At 37.0% G+C, this 25,152-nt stretch overlaps 1 protein-coding gene across 2 annotated transcripts in view; it reads right to left on the bottom strand.

Annotated features, from left to right (window-relative positions):
* Positions 1–25,152, bottom strand: part of RALGPS1 (Ral GEF with PH domain and SH3 binding motif 1) — a 73,863-nt gene that overhangs the window by 10,341 nt on the left and 38,370 nt on the right. Inside the window, exons 11-14 of one of the 2 annotated variants that reach the window (XM_059486264.1) lie at positions 19,045–19,182; positions 17,334–17,427; positions 9,439–9,506; positions 1,263–2,067 (exon numbers count right to left, since the gene is read on the bottom strand). In XM_059486264.1, coding sequence (XP_059342247.1) covers positions 2,030–2,067; positions 9,439–9,506; positions 17,334–17,427; positions 19,045–19,182 — 338 coding nt within the window. In that variant the 3' untranslated portion in view covers positions 1,263–2,029. Of the gene's footprint in view, positions 1–1,262; positions 2,068–9,438; positions 9,507–17,333; positions 17,428–19,044; positions 19,183–25,152 lie in introns of those variants that run through there. The other variant, XM_059486263.1, reaches the window with a different exon arrangement.

The raw sequence follows: 25,152 nt of genomic DNA, 5'->3' as shown, positions 1-25,152 counted from the left end.
CTTATACCTAATGGCTATGTGCAGTTTTAAAAAATGACTTTCAGTCATTTTAACAATGAAGTACAAAAATCCATCCAGAGATTCACCTAAAGACGCACATCTGGGATGTTGGAGAAGGCACAGTACAATGTTCTTGCTGCACATACAACTAAAATTTTGATGCATTTGGGCTGTAACACAACACTGGAAGCTTCTTCCCTAAAACCAAAGCAGTTCATCTTCCATTTCTGCCATGGAGGTGAAGCACAAATTAGGACAAGAAGAAGTATGATTATGAATGCAATTATGTGTTTCCTAGTTTAATGTAAAAACTCTATGGATTCATAATTCACCATTAGGTCTGAAAAATCTTATCTGCTGCATTAGTAGCAAGAATATACACTTCACTGAAGTCTTTTACCATGGATTTTCATTACAAATTAAAATTTATGCAGAGACAAAACAAATGCCTTCAGAAGTTTCAGAAATTATTACAAGTTCTTTAGTTTGAAAACCTCCAGTTCTTCTGATGGACTAGGTTCCCAAAAAAGGAGTTTGCTCTACATGCTTTCTTTGTAGTGCCTTTCCATCAGATACTTTTCAACTTGTGAACAGGAAAATACTTAGGACTATTGAGGTATTTATTACCTGCTAAGAAGCCTAAAATATATTGGAACGGAAACCCAGGATAAAGACAGTGGCAGCTAAAAGAGAATTTCCCTGAAAATTATGAGCATTTATCAGCAAGAGTTTAATCTGAAACTCAGCATAAACTTCAGCGTTAATATGTCCACTCTGAGGCTTGTCCCTTAATTTGGTTGCAGGATTTGTTCATTTTTATATTGCTTCCCGCTGTGTCATTCAGGTGTTTCTGATGCCACTTCTCAATCTTGATTTACATTAAGTTTTTTTCAAGTCAATGACATTAAGTTCTTTTAAGTTCACTGAATGCTACTGAAGTATTATTTTTAACAAGTTACTGAAACCACAGCCTGTGAAATAGTAGCAATCTTAAAACCTAGCCCTAGAGGATTATCAGTACAGTGCAGCCCTTCTTCACACAGACATTGCGCCACATGTAGAAATAACTGTTAAATTTTGTAACACATAATAATTCAAAGTTTAAGTTTCTCACAGTGGAGAATCAGAGATCTGAAAGCAGTTTGATTAATTTTGTTCCAAACATTGATATGCAACAAAACAAAAGCATGAGACTCCTTCAAAATTACTTTATCAGAAAGAACAGCACAATAAGAAGTCCAATGCTGACACAATCACGTTATTAAAAAATCAAAGCTGGCTGGATTTGACTCCAGGTAGGTTCAAATGTTACTATCAAAACCTACAAAGAGTAAGAGATATTATCTAGCAAGAAATAATAGTTTGAGACTTTTCACTCTACACTCCCTTTTTTTCTCCCTCTCTTTAGGGAGCATGGACTGAAATTTACTCTAATACCATTGCAACATGAAACTATCTAAAGATTGATCATTGTAAAGATGATAATTGCTTGATTTAAGTAAGAGCTTTTATTACCTGGACAGCTTTTAACAGAAAAAGTTTGATAAACTGCCATACTCCCCCTGAAACAAATTACGTAGCATGTCTAAAAGGACCGCACATCTCAGATTATAATATAATACTAGGGAATATTATGAATAATATAAAAATTATATTAGGGACTACAATTTCAGTTCACAAAAAATATTGCCAGGCTTAAGGTGTGACATGTCAAGGGTGACAGAGTTTGCAGAAATAGGTGTAAGAGTCTTAAAACTTAAGACAACAGTCCAGCTTGGCTTCCATGCTATTACATATGGCAATCACAATTGCTTGCATCAGTCCTGTCAAAGAAGGAAATGGACCCAGATTGACAAACCACTGGAACACACTGCCTAGAGAGAGCTTGTGGAGCTTCCTTCATTGGAGGCATTCCAGAGCCATCTGACACAGTCCTGTGCCATGTGCTGTAGGATGACCCTACTTGAACAGGGAGCTTGGACTAGATGACCCACTGTGGTCTCTTCCAGCTATGCTGTGATTCTGTGACTTATTCAAATGCCCAGTCAGGTGTCTTCAGTGAAGTTCCTGATGGCAGAAAACAGAATGCTTTGTGGGACCAGATGAAAACAGAAATATCATCTGTGCTGGTATTATTATGGCTGGACTGACCATTTTCAATGTAGTTCTGCATCCTCCTTTTCTCCAAGGCAAGAGAAGGAAATCCATACAGTTTAGCTCTGTTAGCCCTGTGCTAAGGTAATAAGAATCTGAATTGAAACATCTTTACATAGTCTTTATATCTGCTCTGCTGCCAAATGTCTATGAAGAAGAATGATGAAGTTTATAGAGTTCTCTTCAGCTGGCTACACTTAGTTCAGCAAGAAATCTGGGGTGTAGTGAGTGTCAGCATGAGTTATGGGGCATAGAGCAGATGACCTCATTTCTGTAAAGGAGTAAGAGACAAAGAGAGCTCATGTCACGAAGGATGCCAAAGAGGGTAAGCAGTGAGATACTGATGACAACTGCACAGACCAAGGGACGTCTATGGACATACCAGACTGCTGAGCAATTAGCTGGGGAAGTTATGCCTGATACTGCTGATAACAAAATTCCAATACTTAAATTCATTTCGGATTGAGTTATTTTGCCCCTTTTTTCCAATAAGTGAAGTCATCTGCTACTGCTAACTCTTGTCTTTACTCTTCTGGCTGCACTCCTAGTGCATACTGTTACCATGATTGCTACTCTGTTATTTTGCCTTTCATGGAGACAAAGCACTCTTAGCAGGATTTTCCAGTCAGCTGGCATGAACAAGGGTTAGTTTGGTTTTCATTATTTCTCAGCATCATTTTCAAGATTATGCTGACATGCACAGGAATGATGTATAAAAATATTAAAATGTTATTAAAAATGTGTTTGCATTAGGGAACGTGAGACAACTTCATCAGAGCAAGTCAAATGCTGTTCAGAGATCTGTGGCAAGAACATTTGGAAAAGTTTACACATATCCCAAAGGATCTCACTGTTTTTTCCTTTGCATAATTTTTCCATGAATAATCCTTCAAATGTTATAAATGAATGTTACTTTTGCAATCCTTCAGTAAAACATGTGAACATTTACAGTCTCCAGAGCTTTTAAAAAAAGCAGTAGGGTAAGGGAGTTACAGTTCACAATTTTTCTCCACTAAAAAGCTATCAATAAACAAGTACTAGATATGCAAACTAAAATCTGAAAATGAGTTGCATATTATATGATGAAGAATTGAGTTACTTTTCAGGAAAGTAGAACAGTCTCAACTATTCACTATTTTTTGCTGAGCAGTTAAGAAGTAAAACTTACTAGCTCTGATTCTAAGAAATAAAGGCATTCGAATCTACAGACTCTCTAGTTAAATATTCACTGTAAATTTTTACTGCTGTTTCCATTTTAATCAGTATGTGATAATTAAAACTTGCAAAGAGAAATATCTACTTACAAAATACACAATCAATAACTTTAGATTAATTTTGTGCACAGAATCAAGAATGACAGAAAAAAAAATACACCTAGAATGATGGCTATTGTAAAAGAGCAGTTTTAATTTTCAGAGTATTGCTTTACAATTCAACAAAAGACTACTAATGCATAAAACATGTAATGTTGTTATGGCTGCTTCTCAGACAAGAACAAACTAAAAACAAGAATCTGAGTTCTTGACTGAACTTCCCCGTGCTCCTCCAAGCTCCCCAAAAGCTGTCACACACACACACTCACACACACACGTACTTCTGACTGCACAGTAAGCACACTTGAGTGTATTTCCTTCAAATGCTTCCTGTATAGAAGTGGTATTTTCAATTTTAAGTGACACTTTTATGGAATCACTAATTGTCAGCATTTGTGTTACATATTCTGTACCAGTGGAATGTGCAAACCCCAGACTTACACTTCAGTAAAAACACTGAAGTTTTTGCAGTTGGATCTACAAGGCAGTATATGGGCTTGGGTGACATCAAGATTGGCAATGAAAACATAGCCATTGTGAGAGCATAGCTGCAGGGAAACTAAAGTTTGGGTTCAACCAAATACATTAACCAGTCAATCAAAAAAAAAAACCCAAAAAACCAACTTTTTACAGAAACTATTTCAGGTGACTGCTGTGAATAAAGAGTCAAAACCAAAAGACCAAAACCAACTAAACCTCCAAAAAACAAGGCAGAAAAGCCCTTTGTCCTCTGGCTGGTCTATATTTGTAACATTCCTCAGGATAATAGCTTGGTAGTTAAAATAAGCATCAATGAACTAGGACATTAGACTTGTTTAGTAAGGAGGCACAGAAAGTAATAGAAAGCGAGGAAGTTAAAAACCGAGCCCAATCATTCCCTCAATGGAAAATTCATATTTGTTTTGACAGAATGTTCTTCTACAATTTTTGTGAAGCTTTGGTATGTTAAGAAAAAACCCACAGTACACTAATTCCAGCTGGATTTAGTAGTTGATAACATGTGAATCCACTGATTTGTCTGGTATTGATTTGTTTCAAAAATACTCCAGTGACTTGTAAAAGTTTCTCATGAAAGTATCACAGAGGAAGAGAATGTAAACCAAAGAGTAAAGTTTTCTACACAGTCCATAAATTTATGTGAAGAAAACTTAGTTCTTCTATTTCTACCCTAAGTTCTGTGTAAGAAAAGCAGACATGGTGCACATGAAGCAAATGACCAAGAACTTGCACAAGGATTAGACAATTCTCATTTCCACAGAATGACTCGCTGCTAAAGCACTTAACACAAACTATTTATTAGTTGCCAAAGCAACCAGTAAAACAAATGGCAAAACTAAATGTCAAACTCAGTGTTTACATGGAAAATGATGGTGTGGGGGTTTTTTATTATAAAATGCTGTAACTGCTGTAGAGATATCACTAATGTAGTATAGTTAGTTCAGAGGGCTACAAATGTGCAAACATCCCCAGTCTTTCTTCCTTCTGTTTCTAGATTTTCAACTCCTATATATCACATACTCTACATCCAATAATTGGCCCCTTCTAATTAATTAAAATATATACTCTAAAAGTTTGTTATGAGCTAGCTCTCAAAGCTGAATGAACTTGGCAATATGGACTGAATTTTACCCGAGTAACAAAGAAGAGATTATACCTGTTTCAGATTAATTATTCCACATTCCTTGTATGATGGTAACAGAAAACCTCTGGTCTAATTATTTTCCCCTCAAGAATTACACCAAGACCTACTTGGGGGGAAAAAACAAAAAGGAAAAAAAAAAAGGGGGGGGTAAGGGTCCATCCCTGACTACTGCATAACAAATGATAATAAATGCCCCAAAATAAGGGCTACCCACAGCAGAGGCCTGGCTGTTGCTAAAATTTAATGCCAGGTGTTAATTTTAATGAAGGGGTTCATTAAAAATCACAGAATTGTTATGACCAGTCTTTGAGTCACTTAGTATTAGATGAAATTTTCTGGATATGGTAATTATTTTACCATTATTTGAACTTTTTATATTGTTTTTCAAGACAGAGTAAATATGCTCTATTTCAGAGAATGAGTGAACCACTTTGTATGTTCTGCTTAGCACTGCACCCTGAACTTTTCCAAATAACATGATGAGAAAGAGTATGCATAACAGAACATTTCTCTACTGAGCTACATTTGGTGTGCAAATTCTGAGGAACTTCAGTTGCTTAGAAGGCTTACATTTACCATATATTGCATTAAATCTTTTCCTTTGTTCTGGGAAATTCTATTGAGTTATACCTTCCAAAACAACCTAACAGCCATACCATAAATGACAAGCACCTTTCAGTTAACACTGCAGGAACAGAGATGTCTTTTACAGCTAATTCAACTAGAAACTGTGAACAGTTAGCATACTATAAGCTCTCCAGCTACATTCTCTCTCTCTCTCTCTCAAACCACAGCAAGGCAGAATGAACATACTTAAGCTGCTGCCAAGGAAGTTGTGTGAATCACACGGTTCCCGAAAGCATTCAACTTAACTGCTTAAAGCTCTTTCTTAAATGATACTTGTGAGGGACTAGAATCTGCAGCATTATTGAAGACATTAAATCTTCCGGTGAAAGCATTATTCACAATTATATATGCATTTGGTAATTAAATGAGGCCCTTTTAGCCACTAATATACAAAACATAGCTTGTTGTGAGACAGTCACTTTAATCAGATGCCTGCCTCCTGTTTGAATTTACTGGAAAACTAGTTGGCAAAAGAAGTGGAAAATGGACACATGGTTTTTCCAGCACTTTCTAAATAGAAATGCTGCAGGACTTAACTGAAAAAAAGAAACCCACAATGTCTCTGGCTACAGTAAACTGTTAATATTTTTTTGAAAGAGAGAAAACTGGGTGGAAGATAAATTTGGAGTGCTGGCAAGTAAAATCAATTTCCATAATCAACACATGCAATTATATTTTAGAACACAAAGATGACACTATTCTCTGCACTTAATCCCATCATAGGTTTTGGAATTATTACCAATGATATTGAACTTTTTTTCTGTCTCTGGAAATACATGCTGATCTCCAAGGAGGCAGCATGTCACAGGCAAAACTCAACTAGACCTATTGCTATTAGTAATGCATTAACCTTTGTACTATCAAGGCAACTGAACTGATTACTGGCCTTATGGGCTAAGAACCTTCAACTTTAAATCACTGTTATCAAACTCCCAGGCCTTAAACCATTAACTGAAACATTAAACTACTGCCCAAAGTATTTTGAGATCATCTATTATCATTGTAGCCTGCCACCTGCAAAGGACTTACTTATGGCATACAATGTCCAAAGTGAAATTAATTTCAAGGTATAATTTGAATCCAAATAAAATTGACAGCAATACCTGTAAATGTGCTATTTTTAATTCTCCATGTTCAAATATTGCATTACTAATATTTGAGTATTTTTGTTCAGAATTACTGAAAACTAACATATGGCAATACTCCTATTTATTAATGTTGTGAAATAAACAATAAATGCCTTCATGATTAGTCAGATTTCAATTTTAATTCATGCTAACTTACTTAATAAACCTTCTCCTTTCAGTAAAATATATTTTCAGTAAAATGTACTCGATTCCATTTAGTAGCATTTTTCCAGTCACACAGGTGCAGCTCACTGAAAAATTCCTGTGGGTATTACAAAATGCCGATGGCATTCATTGTCTAAGTGGCACTAAGTGAGAACTCTCTAGCTGAGCAAGAAATAAATACAGTAGTCCACAAAAGGGTCAAGCTTTCGAAGGAAATACTAACAGAAGAATGGAGCAATAGGAATGACTCAGCACTTGGTTTCTAGTCATCACATTAATTCTCACTCTGAGTAAAACAACCTTAGAAGCACTTAAGGGCACTGCAGATTCAGAAGGGAAAATTCACCCTCTCCTAATACTACCAGATACTATAGGATCCCATATTCAATGAAGTAGGTACTGCTGAACATTGTCCCAATCAATTTTTGTGGACTCCAGCTGAGCTCACTGCAGTATCATGCTGTATTCCTTACCTAGATCAGACAAGTTCAAAATTCTTGTTTCCAGCTTTGGAACTGTATTTTTAATTGCCTTCCATTAGAGTTCTAATAAGGTCTCAGCCCTTGATTAAGACTTACAGAGTACCGGTGATGATCACATGCCATGCTGCTAGGACTGAAATTATATTCCATAATCATACAAATGAAGTGTTAACATCAAAGTTCAAGAGTTGAGCATGCAGACATGAGTACTACAAAGTAAAAGTCAGAGAACAAAAAGAGTTTATTTGTCTGCTTTATAAATGTAAGAAAGATGTAATAAAATGAGAGGCAATGACTTTGTTTCAAGTCTCCAGTATGAAAAATCAAATCCTTACAAAAGCAAAAGAAAATGTGGCATGATGTGGTGGGTTGACTTTCATGGGCTGTCAGTACTGCCCAGCCTTCACAGGACAAGGTGAAAAAAATAAGATACGAAACCTTTGTAGGCTGAGATAAAGGCAAATTAATTTTTAAAAGCACTGTGCGCAGAAGAAAAAGAAATCACAAGAAAAATTTACCATCTACTTCCCATCAGAGGGCAATAAGAAGCCACGGCCTAACCCAAGCATTGTAGCACGTGCTTAGGAAGTTAAACACCTTAATAATAAATACCTCACTCCTCCCTTTCTCTTAGCTTTTATTGATGAGTGTGTCATATGGTACAGAATATCTCTTTTGGCAGCTTTAATCAGCTGTCCTGGCTATGTACCCTCCCAACCTCTTGCCCATCCCCAGCCCACTGGCCTTTTTGGCAGGGTGTTGGGTTTGGAGAGATAGCCTTGATGCAGTGGGCACTGCTTAGCAGAAGCCTGGTAACTTATCAACACCTTTCCAGACACAGATACCGAGAACAACACTGTGATGGCTCCTGTGGGGAAGTTAACTTCCAAATGCATTTCTGTGTGAAGAAAGTGTTCATTACGAACTACTTTTGAACTCATCTAATAAAAACCCAAAATATCCTGTGAACTATTCCTTTATGCAGCAATTAAAAATACTGAGCATTAAGCAGGGAAAGGAAAAGCACCTTCCTAAAGAAACTGAAGACCAGGCCAAATGTTTATCTAACTCTGGGAATAGCAATCACAATACTAGGACCAAAAAGAGGTTCCCTATAAACAACTGGTCATTTGACAGCAGCCAACATGAAGAGCTGGGAGGCAGAGGAAAAACACATGGGCCTTTTCCTTATTTTATATTTAGCGTTTTCCTTTTTCTTTCTCTCATTTACTTTGCCTTTCATTGGTGAGAAGAAAAGACATTTTGAATGCCAATTAAATAAATGCATGTCAGCTGTGGTCTGGACTCCTTGGGGTTTTTACATTCACACATAGTTTTTTACATAATGAAACAGAAAATTGGCTATTCAGGTTCAAGAGATTAAAACAGAACAGCTTTTGAGTTACTAGCTCATATAGCAGGAAGTACATTTCACATAGCCTGATGTTAGTTTAGTCTGGTCATAGCAATAAACAGCAGATTAGCTTTTGTCAACTTATGGATAGTACTCCAGTTTTCCAGATGTTTCTAGAAGCTATTGTTGCTACAAATATTTTGTCTTCCTGCTGTCCACAATGAAATTGTCTCAAATGTATGTGATCACAGAGAAACCTGAAGAAAGAATTTCCTGTGTTATTCACTGCACTATTTTTTTTTTTTTTATTGCAAGAGGGCTCTTTTTTCTTCACTTATTAAATAATGATGAAAACACAAGCATTTGTAAAAAAATCCCATATTCTGACACCTGTTCCAGAACTAGCAAACACTCTGTGACATCCCTTAAACTGGAACTGCTTTCATACAAGTCAGCAATCTTTCTTGTTGATTCATGCTACTGATGAACCTTTGGGTTTTCCTATATACTTCAGTAGAAGATTTCTGTAATTAAAATTATTTCCTTACTCAAATTTTCAAATGATGTTTTATACCTGCAAGATCTTCTTTGGAGGAAACCAGTCGAGGAGAGCTGTTACCTGGCTCAATTCTTAAAGATAATCTGGAAAAACAAGTTTTTAGAGAAATTAACAAAAAAAAAAATTCTCAATAAAAGTTGAAAGAAATTGAAAACGTAATTATTTTGGCAGTGCTAACTAGCATTTTACTGTCTTGGAAGTGTAGTTATTTATTCTGTGATGCAACCAAACAATTTTTTTTAAAAGTAAATCGCTACCTGTAAGAACCAAGAAAGAAACTCTGAGGAAAGTCTGTAAAAGCAGAAGGAGAAATCATTATTTAATCCTCCCTCTCAGTTCAAAAACATAAGTTCATCCAGTCTTTCGCCTTGGGAAAAAAAAACTCAAAAAGTTAGTAATTTGTATACAAACCTAACATTTTATTCCCTCTAAACACGAAAGCAAATTTCCTGTTACCATGTCAAAATGTGCACACAGAAATATCTATTTTGTTACTGTGAATTACAGAAAAGAAGCTTAATAGAGCAAAGTGACCAACACCTTATAGTAAAAGAAAGTGATTAGAAGAAAGTATTATATGCCACGCTGCCTCACTCCATGTGTTTTATTATGTACTCACTCTTGTGCTCTCAGCATTCCAACCAATCTCAATCTCCCAATGCACATCACCTCTGCCATTTCTCAAGTTTAGGCAGTCTTAACTAGACATTCATGGGTCCTTTGCTCTGTACCAGTCTGACAAAAAGGTATGAAGGACTACAATGTTAAGTAAACTTTAATGGACTAGGCATAAATCCAAAGAAAATAACTGCTATCATTGCCCAGCAGTGAACACACACGAAAGCTGGAAAGCTTCAGCACCTTGCTGTGCACCCCAAGGAAAGGCTTTCTGACTTCATTAAAAACATGCAAAGGGGTGGAGGAAGAAACCTATGACAGCATTTCAAAATATCATGTATGGCTCAGCCACTTTCCTTACTACTCTTTATTGGGAATACCTTTCAGTTCCTTCTCTACAATATTCCAACACTGTCAACTATGTTTTAGTGTGAAGTCAGGTAACAAAGCTACAGTCCTTTTCATGTTTTTGAATTTCTATTCTTCTAACAGTACTAGATTCTTTTAACTACCCAAAGTAATGTATTTCAAGTAGGTAATGAATCATTCCTTTCCAGACTACTTTTCTTTCTGTCCACTTGATTTCTGTGACTAGGAATCAGTAACATAACTCTCCTAGAAAGTTACAATAATACAAGTCAGTGCAAGATTCAAATGTTGATCACATGGGAATTTCTTTCAGTATGGAAAAAAGACAAAAGAACTTAATGAAGTCCTTAATGAAGATTTAAGGCAAGTGCATTCTTACACCTTCTTTAGTGACAAAAGTGAGATCAACTTCCATGCAACTACTTGCACTATATTATTTCTCTCTCTTTCTGCCTAAAATTATTCTTGTGAGGAAGAAAAGAGGAACATAACAGCAGGAAGAAAAACCTGACACCTTTATGTTTTTAACAAGGTTTTAGGAAGAGCTATGCTATGATTACACCATTTAGAAAGCATGTGTGTTTTGTGCTGCACTTCTGTGTTGGAATTCACCAACAGAGCAACAAATGAGTCTCCAGTGCTATCAAATAAGATTACATCTCTCTCCGCTGGTCATCTCCCCAGAATATGGGAAGCTAGATAATGTTGGTTATCTGTTTGGTTATGTTAAACGGCACTCTGAATCTTAGCCCTTTCTAAGTCTCTGACAGTTTGGACGTTGACTTCCATGATGCCAGAATTCTGCAATGTTTCCAGAAAAACTAGAATGCAATTTATCTGTTTTCAACTTATGAAAATACAGATGTATTAAAAGAAGAACACATAAATGCAAGCCTAAATGTATTTTGGTAAATATAAAATACTCATGCTGACATGTTATATTTAAAATAAACTGTTGAGAAACAGATGTCATTCCTGAGTCACCTTCTCCTCTATTCCCCCTCTCCTCCACAAGGCTGGAAGCAATCAAAAACATTCTTTATTTCCAAGAAGAGATACTGACAGTCAGTACAGTTTCAATCAGTCCTGGCTTGTTTGCCACCACCTAAATTCAATTTTGCAATTCCTCTGACACTCCATTTTCCATGGAGCAGCACAAGTTCCACACATGCACACACATGCTCAGTGTATCCCAAAGAGGACCCTGGAGCCAGAATCTGGTGTGGCCCCTGAGAGGCTTAGTGTGATACTTTCAATAGATCAGTGCATACTTTGAGACCTGATGTGCTTACCACCAACATGCATCATCCATATCCACAAACACCTAACGACACTCTCACAGCTGACTGTTCAATGTCAATCACTAGCATTACTTTAAATAAAAAACTACCTTGGTTCCAGCATGCCTAATAAACCACTCATAAGGCATAAAGACACTCTGTTTTGTGTTGGCCCTTGTGTAACATCAGAAATTCATCTCAGAAGTCACTATTCTGTGATATTCATCCAATATCACAATAGTATTAAGATTTTTTTTGTTTGTTTCAGGAATCCTTTTCAAAAAACAAATCTTTGTTTTACCATGGTAAGGAAGCCTAGTTTTAGTGCATGGTCTAAATGCTGACATACAAAATTTCAACATTCCAAAATTATACTGCAAGAGTTCAGCTAAGAGACACATCAGGATAAATCCTAGATATCAGCCTTAGAAACTGCCCACAAAAACTGAAACTTCAAAACTGAGGAGTTAGTATTAATAATCTAAGGTCAAACAAAAATTGAAAGTAAAATCTCTAGGAAAAAAATCAGCATAGAGATTTGCTGAATTAACAAATACCAATCTACCATCGGAAATTAAGACAAAGCTTCTACACGAACAAGTGCAGAAGAGTATGTGAAGGCTTTGTTCTTGGATTGTAGAAAGATGACTGAACAATTTTTGGTTTTTTTAAGCCTGATACTCAAAATATTTTCTGGAACATGTTAGGGCAGGTATGCTCTGGAAAGTAAGATGGATGGACCTCTATTTCAACCTAGTTTTAAATAACACTCTGCTACTGGGCCATACAGCTCATTTTAGAGTAACCTTCCTAGCAAGCAGGAAAAGAGGAACCTAACATAATGCAGAAAATAAATTAGAGAGTCAGTCTTGAACATAGTTCTTTCTCATGGAAGTATGCTCTCCAGTACAGGATGAAACTATTGCTAGGACAGTACAGCCACTGTTACTCAATTCTTCTTGTATCAAGCAAGTAAATTAAGACAAAGAATAGTCTTTCACAGAAGTTTAGCTGCTCCATGAGGAGGCTGAACAAAACTTACTAATCTTTGTTGAAACAAGGATGATATTAGTTGCATCAAAGCACTCCAGTCTTCAAAGCTGTCCCTTAGGGCACTTCTGACCATTATTTGCATACCAAACAAGACGGGTCTGGCATATCTGAACACTCTGGGCTGCCTGTCTAGCATTTAAACAGTAGGTCCTATGACAGTAGGTCAAGCAACAGTAGGTTCCTGGGACCTTCTCCTGGAAGGATACTGTCCCCCAGTATCCCCCAATATTCTCCTGCTGCTGGAGAGGCTGCAGCCCAAGGCTAGGACAGGTGCACTCTTCACTGGGATGTGAAGTTGGATGACTTGGACCCAGAGAGTGGTAGGGAATGGTGCCACATCCAGTTGGGGCCAGTCCCTAATGGGGGTTCCCCACGGCTCAGTCTTGCGCACAGTCCTATTTAATATCATTGTTGATGATCTGGACAAGAAGATCGAGTGCACTCTTGGTAAGATCAGTAAGCTGGGTGGGAGTGTTGATGTGCTGGAGGGTAGGAATGCTCTGCAGAAGGATCTGGACAGGCTGGATTCATGGGCCGAGATCAGTGATGTGAGGTTCAACAAGACAAAGCCCTGGTTCCTGCAATTCAGTTACAACAACCCCATGCATTGCTACAGGATGGGAAAGAGTGGCTGGAGAGTGGTCCAGGAGAAAGGCACCTAGGGGTGCTGGTCAACAACAGCTGAGCATAAGCTTGCGTATGCCCAGGTGGGCAAGAAGGCCAGTGGCATCCTGGCCTGTATCAAAAGTACTGCGGCCAGCAGGACTAGGGAAGTGATTCTCCCTCTGTACTGGCGAGGCCAAAACTTGAATCCAGAATTCAGCTCCGGGAGCCTTACCACAGGAAAGACATTGAGGTACTGGAGCATGATCACAGAAGGGCAACAAAGTTGGGAAAGGACCCAAAAGATAAGGCAATTCTCTGCAATTCTCTGACTGGAGGGTATAGCCAGCTGGGGAGCAACCAGCAACAGGCCTAGGGGGAACAATCACAACCTGTGCCAGGGGAGGTTCAGGTTGGACATCAGGGAGAATTTTGTCACACAGGGGGTTGTCAGGCATTGGGAAAGGGCTGACCAGGGAGGTAGTGAAATCATCATCCCTGGAGCTGTTCAAGAAACAACTGGATGTGGCACTCAGTTTACCTAGTCTAGTTGACAAGGTGGTGATCGGTCAAAGGTTGAACTTGATGATCTTGGAGGTCTTTTCCAACCTTAGTGATTCCATGCTTCTATGATTCTATTTTTGCATCCTGTGGAAGAGGCAGTCAAGCCACAATTACAGCTACTGAACCATATGGCCACTGGATCACTATGAATCTTAGACTAACAATGAAGGTTTTCTTCCACCCCGCCTTTCACCACAACTCTTGGTGGAAAAGATCCAGGGAATACAGCTGCCTGGGAGGCTTATTGAAGATGAACTGCAACGAAGGTTCACTGCTTCAAGTACTAATTTAAGTACTACTACTCACTTTAAGTACTAAGCATAATACCTGCTCCCATAGGACTGGAACTAACACGGTACAGCTAGGACTTCTATAGCACCAGCATTGCTAGGAGTCAGTATAGCCTTTTAATTGCCAATCAATTTCTCTTGAATGTTTTCCCACAGCATCTTGCCTTATCTGAACCTAAATTTGAACTGATTTTTCTGTAAGTCATCTTATTACTCTATTGCCTAATATGCTCTGAAGAACCAAGTTATAGGCATAGGTAGCAGCCTGATGATCCTGTCCTGTCCCGACAGATAATACTGAAACACAAATAACAGTCTTCAAACTGGTTTCACTCAAGAAACAACTGTGAGAATACAAGGCCTGACCTAACAATGCCAAAAGGTCAGAAAAAAAAATTGATAGGAATGGCTGCAAGGTATGTCTGGTTAGGAGAGGATAAGGTATTGCGCCACAATACTACATACTGCTAAAACTGAGCAGCTTCTGCAGAAAACAGTATATGGGCTGACCAAGAAAGATCTGTTATTTTTAGGATATGACATCATTGTCAGGGGTTTTCTGGAGCATTCCTGCTTGCTGACAAGCACAAACCTAAAGGAAGCAATTGGACTGGCACAAAAAAAATTGTAGAGAAAAGCTTTGTTTATATAAAGTGGCTGCCATATTTTCCTTGCCAGTGTAATTGAGGTTTTCATTTGGCAAAACACATGTTGAGATTCTGCCAATATGTTTTAGGACAACTATCTAAGTGTCTCTTCCTGACAGCCTGGTACTGAGATAGTTCTGTTCTTCATGCCAAAGGTGACACACATTTTTCTGCAGAGAGCCCTAATGCTGTCCCTGGCTCAAAAAGAGCAGTCACTGCAAATAAAAAGACAGAAGAGGTTCTTACCCACTCTAAAAGCTTAGTACTCTCTGCATTTTTAAAGCTTACAGTTTCTTCTGGCATGGGACCAGAAAATGCTATGAAACTAAAGGGAAACTGACTGAGAGGAAAATGTGAAATCAAATACTTAAAACAAAAGCCAAAAACTTCTTACCTAGTGTAAAATGGAAGAGGAATGAGAGTTTTCTTTAAGGGTAGATGTGATGTGTTTTGATGAATTAAATTAATTTTATTAATTAGTTATATTTAATTAGTTATATTAATTAAATAGTTTTATTCTGATGAAACAAACATGGTAGAGAAAGATCAAGGTTTTCCAATGTATATAAGCTGTAGCAACTTTCCTGTGGTAAGAATCAAATCTTTCCCTCTTTTTAATACCTTTTGTGACTTTACTCCAGTTTTTCCTTGCCACAGTGAAGCCTGGAAAGAAAACCACTAAACTTGATTGTATTAATCTCACAAATAACTAAATTTTAAAAATTAAGGATTACATGATCTTTAAGATATATCAAATGCCTTCAAGCATTATGAGCAAGCTTGCTACTAAAGTTACATTAATATTCAGATTTAAAATAGAATTACTTCTAGTTTTTACAAATATTATATTATGGTGTCATATGTTTATGGAAAACACTTGTTTAATTCATTTTTTTGGAAATAGTACAGTTTATGAAAGATATTGTATACATGGGGTTAACACTGATGCATCATCAGGAAACTCCATCTAAAAATCAAATTTAACAATATGAACAGTTTCTTTAATCCAATCCAGGGGTTGTAAAGCCTCTACTAACTACAGTTCTTCACCTTTGCCAATGACTGCTTAGTTTAATTTTTCTCTGTCTTCACAACTTGAATGAAGCACAGAAGCTTGTGCAAAATTAGTAAAGAAAGACCATTTGTTAAATTTCAACACTGAGGTTTAAATCTCAGACTACCCTTAATAAAAGTCTTGGACCTCTTGACCTTTTCAAAGACTCTGTGCACTGCTCATGGTCAGTGTGCATCTCTTGCACAATGTGTCTGTGAGTGAAACATATACAATGTCATGGGACTGAGTAAAGGAATTTACACATTCCTTTGCACTATCATTTACTTAAACCCTCAAGCATGCAAGCATGGATGGCCAGAACTGCATACAATGCTCCATGTAAGCTCTCACCAGCTTCTTCTGAAGCAGTATAAACAACTCTATTTTTTCATAGAAACACTATATTTGATAGGCAGTAGGGATGAATTAGTCAAGTGCTGTATCTCACTTGTGACAGCTATCTACTGATCAACACCTATAAACTAGTGTGAGAATAATTATATAACATTCCAGGGTTTTTGGCACTATTATTTTAGCCATCAGATTGTTTCTTGGTGGTATCTAAACCACGTTCTATTTCAATTAACCCTTCCATCACTGTCTTATTAGCATATGGTCTAAGTACACATAAATTCTGAGACAAAATTCTTAACTGAAGTATTTAACAAAACTGGTAACAAGACCGGTTTTAAAGAAGTTCATTACCACCCTACTCTCCGAAACATGCTAAAATATTTTATACTAGCATTGTATGACTGAACATATGTTTGCTTTGAATACTTCAAATTCTGCTTAAATAGTTACTTTATTTGTCAACAGCTAATTGTATAGCATTGCATCTAGCTTGGTTGAGCTATTTAAAACCTCAGTTCCTTAGCCTATGACAACTTTCTAGTTCTCTCAGAATTACTGGCCAGGGATTATCACTTTTAACTAGAGCATGTTCACATATTGACCAATGAGCCTCTGGCATCTGCTTCAAACCTCTGTGCGGGTTAACTCTTCTCTGTGTCCTTTGTAAACATTGTTTTAATATGCTTAAACCCCCAAAACTTAGTATTAACTTACTAAAAACAGTAACTTGACATTGGTAGATGTCCTCAATGTATTATTCATAATACTATAGAGTCAATGCTGGACATCTTGGAGATAACTTTAGTATTACTGAACAAAATTCCCAGAACACAATCATCAATTAATAGAATAAAGACTAGATTTTCATCTACTCTAAACTGTTACTTTGCACTAGTACATTTCACTTTGTAAATTTGCTTATAGTCATAAAGCAAGACAGTAATTCTGGATTTTACTTAGCAGAAACACCTTAAAACATCTTCAGCCAAGGGCTTTTTGCTCAGTTCTTACTAAAACTAATGACTAAGTAATCTTTCTGTTACATTTCTCAATGCCTGAAGAAAAGAACAGTACTTACTTGTAATTGTCATCTTCTACAAATTTCTGAAGTTCCTCAATGTAACGGACAGACTTCAAATACTTTTGCACATGGGGAAGTGTTGTGAGATAATCTGTGGGATGTTCAAACAAACAAAAACCATTAACATTTATGTCATTCAGAATTATAATTTTTTCAGGTGATTTCTTTTTCTGGATCTTATGATACCTTCATGGAAACAGAAATTGAACCTCCCTAAAAAGTAAATTGGGCAGAACTAATTCTTTGACCCTAAAAAGGTGTTTAACACTTGACTGAGCAAAAGTGATGCTCTCAGTTGTTAAAGAAAATACAGATGCATTTCATCATCATGAAAGCTGGTGGATTTCATTAGATGCTATCTTGCTGGTGGAAAAAAATTTTCTGCTGCAAAACTGCTTGAATTTTTTATTCATTGTTCTGGGGAAAATCAAAGCCTTTAGCCATAGGTATTAGTGGTTCTCATATGTCCGTGAACTGAGGAGAATGAAAGACAGTTCAGAATGACAGAAAAACCGCTTGACACATGGTGCATGGACAGGAACATGCCTTGTAGTACATAACTAAAGTTTTGTGGTCTTGTAAAGGTAACTGTTTTAAAGGCATCCATTATGCCAGAATATTGTTTCAAGGCCGTATTTTACTTTTAATCTTAATTTTAACAAAGGACTCAAAGGTAATGCAAGGCACTGCAGCAAGCTACCAAAATTGTAAAAAGGAAAGGGTCAATGAAATAAGGAGGTTTCTTTGTCATCCAAAATTTTCAGAGACAATATGAAACTCACAATAAGAAAATGGTACCTGAATGATCTAGCTGTTCAGAATCATACGTAATTATGCCTAGTTCTTACCTTTAAATACTTTGAAATACCGAAGTTGACAAAAAAGGGCTGGATACTTAAGCATACACAGTTAACATCTCACCTTGTTTTTTCACAATCTAACAATCCTTGTTCTTTAAGCTCTCCAAAACTTCAGCTTTTAAATTTTCTGAATTTTATTGTTTAGCTGCACTCAAGGCTTTTCAGCTTGTTTCAAGTTTAACCAATGAAAAGTCGTGCTAAGTCACCAAGAGTACACTGAGTATTCACTAAGACACCAAAACCAGCACATTTATTGATATACAGCTTCACTAGCAGGCTAGAACTGCAGAAATTATTTTTAGAGTAAAATTCTGCTAACAAAAAGAAACAACCCCTCCTTTTCCTGACTTCATCCAGTAGCAACACACTCGCAAAAGCTTAGCACATTGAACAACCAAGTGTAGACTGAAATATTTGTATTTCATTTTGTAACTATATTACCAGGATGCTAACAACAAAATGATAACCAAATGAACACATTCCACACTCTAGACATCGTATCTACTGCAAAATAAAGGGAAGATATTAAGATAATCTCTCTGATTGCCCCTGGTGGAAACAGTATATAAGCCAAAGGCAATAGCTGCACTTGAAAGTATGTCATTTGTACCCCACATGTAACAGTAAACTCTACACAACCTCTGTTATAGCTCTTACAATTTTGAATACATGCTTATCTGCCCAATTTGCTGGTAAGACTGAAGCTACACAGAAGTGGAAGCTACATCACTTACTAGTGTTCAACTCTACCAACATTAGCCTCTTGCGTTCCCTCAGAATCTGCTTCCACAATTTCACACTAAAGAAATTTTAGTTAAGGCTTGATAGACATAACAACATTTACCAACCATAGTTGCAGGATACTTGCAGATCAGCTATTATTCGGAGAATATTGTTCATTTGATTGGATCTTTGTTCATTCTCCATTATGCTGTCTGAAGCAGGATATGCAGAATCTATGTAGATTAAATCCAAGAGATAAATTCCTGAAACAAACAAATCAATCAACCAATTGATCTAGTGTTTCAAACAGAAACAGTTGCATAATTTTTAATGAACATAGCTGTTTACGCCCCTGTGCTCTGGGCCCATTAAACAAAGGAGATCTTGGGATTTGCATTTTGAAAATTTCCAAAATTACTGCTTGAGTTCCATGACACCCCTTAAAAAGAAAAGTTTTTCTGCACTTAGGCTACTGCCTACTATGAGCAATTTGCAGGACCATAAAAAGGACACTAAGAAAAGAATGAGAGGTGCCCCAGGCAGTGGTGCTGACAGTGGGGGGACACAGTGCTGCTGGCTCCCATGACCAGAGACCACTGCAATACCTCCTTTGTCTGCCACCAGTGGGGAAGAGCTCCATTAACTTTTCTGCCCTGAGACTTCGGAATACTTTATGGAAATCCTTGGCAAGTCTTTTTCTCACTCAAGCTGAGCTCGCCACACATCTGTTTCCTCAGATCTCTACCACCTTGACCGGTACGTTGCTCATTGGATCACACTGTGTTAGGTCCAGCATTAGCCAGGTTGCAATATCTAATTTCTTTAGGTTTTTACCTTATTCATTCATGCATTCTGAAAAAGCCTTACACTGCTTAGGGAGGAATGAATGAAGAAATCACATGACCTGTTATTGAAAACTGAAGAGACAGACAGAGAGGCGACAACAAGCCAGAACAAATTCAGTTTGTTATGAACTGTTTAATGCTTTGCCTGGAAAGCATAAGGCCATAACTGTCTCTCAAGTGCGCAGCAATCTGTGAATTTGGACTATGAAAGAACCATATATGCCCATTAGACCCACTGACATGATAAATAGGAGAGTGCTCCAGAGACCAAAGGTAATTTAGTAATCCCACCAAAACCAAAAGGGACATTTAGACCTTGTAAATGAGTGGAAGAGAGCTGGATTAACAACTGAACAACATACAAACCATGGGAATTTCCAGTCATGCTGGAGTTTAAACAAAGAAAAAGATGCTTAGAAATCAGGTCAAGTTTTATAGTCTACTTTAACTTTCTGCAATGACACAGATAATTTTCATCCCATATTAAAAATCCTCTCTTGAAGAAATATATCTCGTTTTTTATATATTTATTTATGTAGCTATATAATTATTTTGTATGTTTTATATATAATCATATTTATATATTTTTATATATCTCATAAATATAAGTACAGTTTATAAACCAGAGGTTCATATGACTCTGACCACCTTAACAGTTTTATCTTAACAGTAACCTGCAGTATTTATTGCTTTCTCCCAAAAAGTATCTTCTAAAAACCGTTCTCAACTTATCTTCATTTCTCTCTCTACACATTTCTACCTCTAGAAAGACAGAATGATGTATAATCAAAAGTTATTAATGCTGTGAATTATTGTTTTATTTGCTTCCTTTTCTTAAAACAAAACAAAACAAAAACCCCTCTGTTTTTGTAATTTATATTAGCAGTTGGTAGTTTTAGACCTACTGATAAAGTATGCCAATGTCATTCTACTTCTCAGCTACAGTAATTCTTCAAGCCAAAGGATGAGTTTAAAGAAAGAGGGAGTAATTGGGGTTTGCTTTCCTAGATTATAAAAATACATACAAAAAGCAGAGAGGCAAAAAGGAAAAAAGGATGACTTTATGTGATTAGAAGACAATTTTGTACAAGTTTGTCAAGGGCAGCAATACCTACTCTTTGTTTGTCCTTTTCCACTCTTGTGAAGATAAGCTATTAATCATACCAGTTTATTTTATCTCATACTAAATTTCACTTATCATACCAGAGAAATATAAAGAGCACTTTTGTCCTGCTTTGTTTCCATGTCAGTCTTACTTAGCTTTAAAAGAGGGAAAACCAAACCCAATTGTTATTTTCACCTTTTCTGAACTTTATCTGAACAAGGGTTTCAACCACACTGGGAACTGCTTTGGCCATCATCCCACACACTCGAGAGACCTTAACACCTCCACAAGGCCAGCACAAACCAGGCACCTTATACCTCAGAATGAGGGAAGAACTCCAATTTCCCTAATATTAGAGTGGCTCTGTAGCAGTTTAGCATTGAGCAAATCCTGAGTCCCCAAGGTTTTGCAATGACCTAGAGGTCATACCTAGACTGAGGTTCCATACAGCAGCTCTTCACTGTCCTCTCCTGTCAAGTGGCACATCAAAATGTAGTTAGAGTTATGACTGTAAAGTTTCTATTTGCTCATAGCCTCTCCACTGCAACATGCCTTATGGCAGCCTGGGTCAAGGCCACTTTCCAGCTATTTTGAGGAAGTCTGTAGCCTCTCATTGATATTAAAGATATAAACACATTTCCACTCTGCAGTAGTAGTTGTAAGCATTTTTCTCAAGACAAAGAATTTATTTTCCAGGACAACATACAGATGAGGACCAACAAGGTATACAAGCACCAAAAAGGATGAAAGGTGCTAGCCTAGGCCCTGCAAATTCCAAATAAAAGTGTAAGGAAATGGGCTTTTGGTAGGTAGTGGGGTGCAGGAAGAAAAAACCCAAACTGACAGATGTCAAAAAAATTAAACTGATTGTAATATGCTAGAATATAAAAGAACACATTTTTTGTAATTACACACCAAGCCACCCCTTTCCCATATTGCTCCTCTCCCTCTCTTCCTTTAAAGCAAGAAGGATAATCAAGTTTTATGAATTTTTTTTAATCTTGGCAATGATATTTTAAACTCTTCTATATATCTGATGCAATCGTGGGCATAGATAAGAATCAGTTCATTTTGCACAGAGGAATGACAAAATTATTCCCTTCAGCAAAAGACTTCAAGACCCGCTTCTCAAAGGAAAGCCTCAGGGCTGCCCCATGCCAAAGCAAACACACAGCACTAACTTTTCAAACTTTGGCTCACATTTGTGCTACTGTGCACTGAAAAAAGCTAGGATGTGAGGCCACCAGGATATTTTCCACAGGGTGAGCTCATGGGCAGCTTCTTCCACAGGCAAGTATCATTTTCCAGTGATACTCACTTTTCTCCATTATCACCAGAACTAATTTTGCAGCTGGATATTGTATGCAGACAACAGTGTTCATTAGTTTATGGTCCCATGGAAGTAACAACACATGCTAAGGAAAGCAAAGCCAAATAATCCAGGACTACATTTATGAATGAAAATCACTTTGTGTAACGGGGACAAATTATTTTTAAGCTGGTAAAAGAAAACCAAACCTGAGATACCAAGCTTTCAAACTTCTACTAGAGAGTTCAAACAAAGAAGTAATATTAGTAACAGTTTAAAGACAGGAAAACATTAATATGGCAAAAAAGTGAACTTCAAATGTAGCAGTCAATGCCACATTTTGAGTCCTCCACCCACCAGACAACAATTTCCAAGGCTAGATTTTATTGAAAAAATATTTATGGAGAACTGCAGTGTTCAGCAGGATGCAAACCTAAGTCTGTATATTTGTGTCTTGATTTACAGTTAAGCTTCTCCTATTATTTTCTTTATTCAATACTCAAAGCTTCTGAGAAAGTAGCACTGGGACAGATAATAAATAAGCATACTTTGGAGTTGATGGGTACTAATAAAAAGGTCTTCAGAAAAATACTCCCAAGCCCTCAAAAAACGAATGGTTATTCAGCTTCACTCAGTTCTGAAGAACCTGAACTGGAACATGTAAGCTTTAAAATGTTCATGAACAACTACAGTACGCAATTTGTCCCTCATTAAGAAAGACGGACATAACATGCTATGAAAGACAAAACACTTTCAGTCAAGTAAATAACGTACAAATTTATACTAATGAGAAAAGCTGGGCAGGTATTACTTTAAATAGCAGTAACAGAAACAAAGAGGAATCTGGTTTTTTTTGGCTTTTTCCTCCAAGTTAGAAAGCCTGGGTTCAAGCTTTCTGCTATGTCACAGATTTCTTTTACCTGAGCAGCAACATTTATTCCTAACAATTCAGAATTTGGGGGGTTTATGACAATTTGCAGGCATGAGGTGTAATCCAAAACTTGCAGCACCTAAAATTGTTTCACAAATATACACTGTTGCAAAACCAATCATAAAAGACATCTGCGCAAATAAAGACTGAAAACTTGCATCATTATCAACTGCGTCTTTTTTACTTTTTAATTTTTTAAACTTTTTTTATAATGACTATAAAACTATACTGAAAATAGTACGGCTAACAAACAAAAAATTAGGTGGTTAAACCACCCCACTACTGCATATTTGATATATACATTCATGCATAGTGGTCTGTTAAGGGTCTGTGCAATTCTGCAAATGCATGTAAGCTAGGAAACAGTTGATGTATGATATTTTTGTCAGTCAGACATTCCCTACTTTGCAACAAAAAATAATTAGCTGATAGAGAAGTATTTCACACAAGCCTGGGGACTTCAATTTATTATTCTTAGGTAACATTTTGATCATGTACTATAATAAATATCACAGTTATTTGGTAAATTGTACTGTTACTGTGAACAAACACATGGTGTAAAAGGAGGTAAAAAAACCCTTAAATGTTTTAAAGAACAGTTTAGTTCCCTATTTACAATCATGTACACTTCTAAATATTCACAGCCCCTGAATGCACATATGCTGCTGTGTAACACAGATGTCTGGGCATAGAGCATTCCTTCAGCACAGGAAGCAGAGTCTGCAAGACATGCACTAACTGGCACACATAAAGTAAGAGAATCTGTGGAAAGTAATTATTTTCCATTTTTGCTCCTCACAAATTGAATAATGACACTGGTTTGACAGGAGGACCAGAAGAGACAAGGATATATTTCCAATTTGTAGTCAAGAATATTTATGAAAGCATTTTCCTACATACAGTAGTGTGGTTGTATCACACTAAACAAAGCAGAGGACAGAGGGACAGTAACTTATCAATTAACTATGTGGTAGAAAGTCCAAACTACTACAGTCAGCAGTTTGTAAAACCAAAGACACCATTGTTAGGAGATTAGCTCATAGGCAAAAAAGCCAACTGTTTTGTGGTATTGCTGGTTTCAAGAAGACTGGATATTTTCCAAGGATTAAGGACTGGAAAATTTTTCTACAAAACCAAATGTATATACTGGTTAACCTTGGCAGGATTGGAATACTCTAAAAAAAACTGAAGACAAACCTTTCCTAAGGCAACATCATATAATTTGTAACATACAGAAATGTATTCATCATAAAATGTCTGAAGAGAGACTTCACACATTTATGACATGGTCCCATGGATAGCCGTCAAGGTGATTACAGGTTTGGAAAACTTCCCATATGAAAAAAGGCTAAAGGAATTGAATTTGTTCAGCTTAGAGAAGAGGCAGGAAGGGAACCTAACTGCTCTTCCAGTACACAAGAGCAGTCACGGGGAAGATGGAAATACTCTCTCCAGAGTGATAGCAACAGGTCAAGAAGTGATGGGGGAGCATTCTATCTGCATATAAGCAAATTTCTTCTCTGTGAATACACTTAAATATTGAAATAGGTTTCCCAGAGGAGGACAGCAATTTCCCTTGCTGGAAATACTCAAGATATGGCTTGACTGGACACTGGGTAACCTAATTTATGGCCCTGCTTTCCACAGAAGGTAGATAAAATAATCTCCAGGGATCTCTTCAAGCCACAACTCTACTGTTCTATGACAAGCTTGAAAAATGTGCTGGCCTATACCTGCATATCTATTATTGAAGGGGAATTTGGAGAACAGCAGTTTTATGGACTAATTTGCTGCAGCAGGAAGGCTCTGCACATACAAGCAGACAATGGACCCTAATTTTAACTGTGAATAAAGTGAGTACTTCAAGCAATCTCTTTTATCATGTGATATAAGCAAAATTTACCTTATAAAAGTATAGAGCTAGAGAGGGCACCTTATTTTGGTTCATTATGTCTCAGCAACAACAACTAACAAAATTAAAATTTGATGTTGATTCCATAGTCTTTCCTGAGTAATCTCACCCTATTCAACCCCGGGAATTAA

The sequence above is a fragment of the Ammospiza nelsoni genome, chromosome 20 (genome assembly GCF_027579445.1).
Source record: "Ammospiza nelsoni isolate bAmmNel1 chromosome 20, bAmmNel1.pri, whole genome shotgun sequence".
NCBI classification, from domain to species: domain Eukaryota; kingdom Metazoa; phylum Chordata; class Aves; order Passeriformes; family Passerellidae; genus Ammospiza; species Ammospiza nelsoni.
The sequence above is the reverse complement of the archived record's forward strand: the minus strand, read 5'-3'. Positions and strand labels throughout refer to the sequence as shown.